Source organism: Chaetura pelagica, unplaced genomic scaffold, assembly GCF_000747805.2.
Source record: "Chaetura pelagica isolate M959 unplaced genomic scaffold, ChaPel_1.0 scaffold2350, whole genome shotgun sequence".
Taxonomy (NCBI): Eukaryota; Metazoa; Chordata; class Aves; order Apodiformes; family Apodidae; genus Chaetura; species Chaetura pelagica.
Window position 1 is genome coordinate 344 of NW_009951767.1, and position 5,839 is coordinate 6,182.

General features: G+C 49.7%; 1 protein-coding gene across 1 annotated transcript in view; it reads left to right on the forward strand.

The window, feature by feature from the left end:
* The first annotated feature begins 754 nt into the window (after positions 1–754).
* Positions 755–5,839, forward strand: part of LOC104386743 (protocadherin beta-4-like) — a 9,177-nt gene continuing 4,092 nt past the window's right edge. The window contains exons 1-3 of the mRNA XM_009995433.1: positions 755–856; positions 3,680–4,171; positions 4,539–5,831. Coding sequence (XP_009993735.1) covers positions 755–856; positions 3,680–4,171; positions 4,539–5,831 — 1,887 coding nt within the window. The remainder of the gene's footprint in view (positions 857–3,679; positions 4,172–4,538; positions 5,832–5,839) is intronic.

Here is a 5,839-nt window from a genome sequence, read left to right on the forward strand (position 1 = left end):
TCTGTTGGTCTTTGGGAAACAATTCTTCACTCTGAGGGATATTTGAGCACCTTCCATTATCTGAAGGTAGCCTAAACTAAAATCTGGGAGAGACTCTTTGCAATGGCATGTAGCAACAGTACAATTGAGAATGATTTTCAACTGGAAGCGGGGAGATTGATGTTAGATATTAGGCAGAAGATTTTTACTCTGAGCTTGCTGAGAAACCTTAACATGCTGCCCAGTGAAGGTAGACGAGGAAATGGTGTGGGTGTTGTCTCTCTAAACTTCAGTAAAGATTTTGACCCCACCTCCCACTTCATCCTCCTAGAAAAGCTGTTGGTTCTTGACTTAGACATGTGTACTCTTTGCTGGGTAAAACCTGGCTGGATGGCCAAGCCCAGAGAGTTGCGAAGTGGTGGCTGGTCACCAGTGGTGCTCCCCATTGCTCAGTTGTGTTGCCACACTTGTTTAGTATCTTCCTGAATGTTCTAGATGAGGTAATTGAGTGCTCCCACAATAGCAGCTAACATCAAACTTGACGGGAGTGTTTTTGTGCTCGAGAGTAGGAAGTCTCTATAGAGTGAGCTGGAGAGGTTGGATCTGTAGTCTGAGGTCAGTTGTTTGTGGTTAAACAAGGCTTAGTGCCAGGTCCTGCTCTTGGCTCGCAACAATTCGAAGTAATGCTACAGGCTTGGGGAACAGTGTCTGGAAAGCTGCTCAAGGGAAAAGGACCTGGGGTTGCTGGTTTACAGCTGACTTAACATGAGGCAACATGTGCCACGTGGCTAAGAAGGTCACAAACATCCTGGGCTGCATCAGGAATGGTGTGGCCAGTAAGAGTAGGGAAGTGGTTGTGCCCCTGTACTCTGCACTGGTGAGGCTGCATCTGAAGCACTGTGTTCAGTTCTGGGCTCCACACTGCAAGAATGACACTGAGGTGCTGGAGCGTGTCCAGAGAAGAGCAACCAATGTTGTAAAGGATCTAGAGGACAAGTTCAATGAGGAGCAGCTGAGGGAATGGGAAATGTTTCTTTTGGAGAAGAGCAGGCTGAGGGGCGACCTCATGGCCCTCTAGAGCTACCTGAAAGGAGATTGTAGTGAGGTGGGTGTTGGCCTCTTCTCCCAAGTGAATAATGACAGGACTAGAGGAAAGGGCCTGAAGTTGCAGGAGAGTAGGTTCAGATTAGGTATTAGGAGGACTTTGTTTAGTGAAACAGTAGTTAGCAGTGGAAGAGGCTGTCTAGAGAGGTGGTGGAGTCACCATTCCTGGAGGTTATTGAGAAATGTGTAGATGTGGCAATTCAGGGCACACTCTGATTGGCATGATGGATTTTTTGTGGGTAGTGTGTTGCTGTTGGGTTTGTGAGGTGTATGGATCTGCGTTTTTTTTGTTTGGCTGGGGTTTTTGTGAGTTATTTTGGGGTTTCTTGTGATTTTGTTTTGTTTTGTTGTTGTTTGTTTTGGTTATCCAATCATGATGATCCTGTGATCATCAAAATAGCTCCTCCTCTCCTCACTCTCCCACTGAGTCCAAGGCCCTTCTAAACGTTGGCTTACTGGTTTCCAGGGCACCATCTAGCATTTCATGAGAGTCCAGATGATGAGCATATGTGAGGCTGAAGACCTGCAAACTCCACCTTACAGCCACCCCTTAACAGGTTTGGATTTCATAACCACTGATGACATGGACCCACTTCACTGCAGGTTCTCAAAGCTGCACTTGCAGCAGTCTCAGGGGACCCATCTCCATACATCACCATTCTACTCCATTGACTGTGAGAAAGTTATTTTATTTGGGGCTCCTACCATCTGGAATTACTCCCTGACACTCACAAAAGGTTTGCAGGAGGGTCTTGGTGATGTCCACAGTGGAGCATGGTTTCCAGCTTTAGATTGTCTCTGTTCAGGTCAGAGACCCAGGCCCTGGTCCAACCTCCTCTCTGGCTCTGGGCAGAGGAGATCAGTGTCCCCACAGGCAGTGCTGTAAGACATGGGTTCTCGCTACAGTTCTTGCTGGTGCCTGCTGACCTTCAGATGACAACCTCCCCTCTCTGTTCTTTGCAGGGCAGAGCTCCCCTCTCCGAAGACATGAGGCCCAGAGCTGTGGAAGCAGCTTGTGCTGGAAAACAGGGCATGGAGCAAAATGTCAGTTCTGATGCAAACCCTTGGCTGAGCCATCAGTGAGGGAGGAGAAAGACAAGCATGTCTGTCCTCACGGGCTAATGTCCTCAGAGGGGAAACAGAAGAAAGAGACCACACACCCAACAAACACTTACCAGGGACATACAAGTCCTCTCTGCGGGAGAGCAAAGCCACCCTCCTCTTGAGCAGTACTTTGTTCCTGTAGGTATTTTGTAATCGTGCTGTGGATGGAGAAGAAGGACTGTGTTGCATGTTTATTACACGGAGACTTGATGTCTGCTTGTGAGAGTGCTACTGCTTCTACATGTCAGGGAAAATCCTGATAATTATAAGTAGATCTTCTAGACAACTTTTTCCTACAACACCTTTTCTGTATTTTTTTTCACCCCCTTATAGAGAGAGCTCTGTAATAATGTCTTAATTTTCTTCAGCCTGTGCAATACCAGTCCAAAGAGGTGTTAAGAAAATTTCATTGTTGCTTACAATGTAATTCCTTAAAACCACCCAACATGTATTTAGACATGGACAACATTGTCACCTTTTGCAGATACCACCAGGGCTTTACAGGTTTTCCATACTGTGAAGAGTGGGCTTTGGGCAGTGTATTTCTTTGTTTTGTTTTGTATGTTGGTTTGGTTGTTTTTTTCTTACTGTATCTTTGAAAGGAACATTTCAGGATCTTTTAGTATAAGACAATAGTGAAGTAAAAGTGCTGTTTGTGGTTTTACAGTAATATAGGCTATAAGATTTGCATTGAACTTAAGGCATTGTAGAATATACTGCATCAAAAAGCTTTCTGGTTTCTTTTTCTTTCATTAATCTGTATTGATCTATAAAGTCATGTGATATTGTCTGTTGCTCATACACTTTAAAAGTCAATTGCTTGATGACAGAAAATAATAAAAACCCACTTCGTACTCCCTCGAGTGAGTGTGCTATCTCGAAGATCACATCACAGTAATTGCCGAGGAAATAGCCACCCATGGGCAGGATTTCGGGAATAAATCCATGCCTTCTGAGTAGATTGTACCCAGGGGAAACCAGCGAGACCTGGCATCAGTCCGTTCTCAGAGGCGAGTGAGAGAAGGATGGGGCTTTTCTGACCCTGGCTGAGGTCTGGGAGATGCTGTCCCTAACTCCTTCTCCAGTATTGCCAGTCTGAGAGGTCCTGAATCGAGGAAACAATCTTGGTCCATTCCAAAAACCCTCCCAAGAATTAGTGCGGGGAGCTACATGGCAATCTTTGCCGCGGTTCATGAATCAGATCGCTTCTGAAGCTGGACACCTATACACAGCTTCTTTAGCTAAACAGCCTAGAAGAAATTTCCTCACTGTTCATAAGCCATTGTAGGGAGGGAAATCAGAAAGAGCAGCTTGAAAGAAATCTCATCTTCAAATAAATGTGAGCAGAAGCAGTGCTCGTTCAAGTAGTAGTTGATATTTGAATGGGGTTGTACGGGCAGTTAAATCTGTATGTCCTGTCTTCGGAACAAAGAAGAAGAGCAGGTTGTGTTTTGCAAGCTTGGCTCTGGGAAATCTCCGCGTCCTTCCGCAGATCTGCCACCTGGTGCCGCTGCTGACCGCGGAGCCCGCGCGCAGCTCCCGGATCCACCTCCCGCGGGACTGCGGGGCTGCGCCATCCCGGGCTGCTCCGCTCGGAGGTCTGCAGGCTGGATCCGCAGCTCCAATCGGGCTCCGAGGGGGACCATCGGCTCTCTGGAACGTAATGGAGCTGAGCAAGAGCCAGGAACCGTTGTCAGGGCTGGCAGTGCCTCTGATTCTGCTCCTTTTTGTGTCAGGATTGAGAACGGAAACAGCCCGGTACTCTGTGCCCGAAGAAGCGGAGAGAGGCTTCTTTGTGGCGAATATTGCTAAGGATTTAGGACTGACCCGTGAGGAGTTATCGGCTCGGCAGGCTCGGCTCGTTTCTGAAGGAGAAAAGCAGTATTTACAACTGAACCAACACACCGGGGATTTGGTGGTGCGAGAGCGGATGGACCGGGAGGAGCTGTGCGGCCAGAGCGAGCCCTGCCTTGTGCGTTTCGAGGTGCTGCTGGAGAGCCCGCTGCAGTCCTTCCGAGCCGAGGTAAGCCTCACCGATATAAATGATCATGCTCCCGTGTTCTTAAATACAGAGATAGTTTTAAAGATTCCGGAAACTGCAATGCCAGAAGCTCGATTTTTATTGGAAAGCGCTCAGGATCCGGATGTGGGGAACAATAGTCTTCAGCATTACAACATCAGCTCGAACGACTATTTCCATATCCACACCCGGAGGCGGAGTGATGGAAGGAGGTATGGGAGAAAAGCAGTATTTACAACTGAACCAACACACCGGGGATTTGGTGGTGCGAGAGCGGATGGACCGGGAGGAGCTGTGCGGCCAGAGCGAGCCCTGCCTTGTGCGTTTCGAGGTGCTGCTGGAGAGCCCGCTGCAGTCCTTCCGAGCCGAGGTAAGCCTCACCGATATAAATGATCATGCTCCCGTGTTCTTAAATACAGAGATAGTTTTAAAGATTCCGGAAACTGCAATGCCAGAAGCTCGATTTTTATTGGAAAGCGCTCAGGATCCGGATGTGGGGAACAATAGTCTTCAGCATTACAACATCAGCTCGAACGACTATTTCCATATCCACACCCGGAGGCGGAGTGATGGAAGGAGGTATGCCGAGCTGGTATTGGACCGAGGGCTGGACCGAGAGCAGCAGGCAGAAGTGACTTTCAGTGTCATGGCTGTGGATGGTGGGTCTCCACCACTCTCTGGTACCGCCTTAATCCGTGTAGTAGTCCTGGATATAAATGACAACATCCCAGAATTTACCCGGAGTCTATATAAAGCTCGGGTATTAGAAAATAGTTCCCAGGATACATTAGTTGTAGCGGTTTCTGCTAGTGATTTAGACTCCGGAACGAATGGGGAAATATCCTATTCCATAGTTCAAAATTCAGAAGAAAATCTCCAGACCTTTAAAATAAATTCATACACGGGGCAGATTCGACTCAAAAAGGCAGTAGATTATGAAGAAACGAAGGCATACGAGATAGACGTCCAGGCCACAGACGGAGGGGGCCTGTCCGCGCACTGCAAGGTGGAGGTGCAGGTGGAGGACGTGAACGACAACGCACCCGAGGTGATAATCACGTCCGTCACCAGCACACTGTCGGAAGCCGCCCCACCAAACACCGTGGTGGCCCTTTTCAACGTGCGGGATCGGGACTCGGGAGAAAATGGCAGGACAAGCTGCGAGATGGCAGGTGAGCAGCCCTTCAGCATCGCTCTGCTGGCGGCCGACGCTTACGCGCTGGTGACATCGGAGGGCCTGGACAGGGAAGAAGTGTCAGAGTACAACGTGACACTGCGGGCCCGCGACGAGGGCTCCCCGGCGCTTTCGACGTCGAAGACATTGCTCGTACGGCTTCTGGACGTGAATGACAACGCGCCGACGTTCACGCAGGACGTTTACACCATGGTGCTGAAGGAAAACGAGCCCGCGGGGACGATCCTGGGCCGCCTGAGAGCCACGGACGCCGACGCAGGGGAAAACGCCCACGTGAGATACGCGTTGGAGGCAGCTCCGCCGGGAATCCCCGCAGCGGCATCTTTCGTGTCCGTGGACGCTGAGAGCGGAATCGTGCGGGCGCTGCGGGCGCTGGACTACGAGGAGGTGCGCGGGCTGGAGGTGGCGGTGCGCGCTGCCGACGGCGGGGCGCCCCC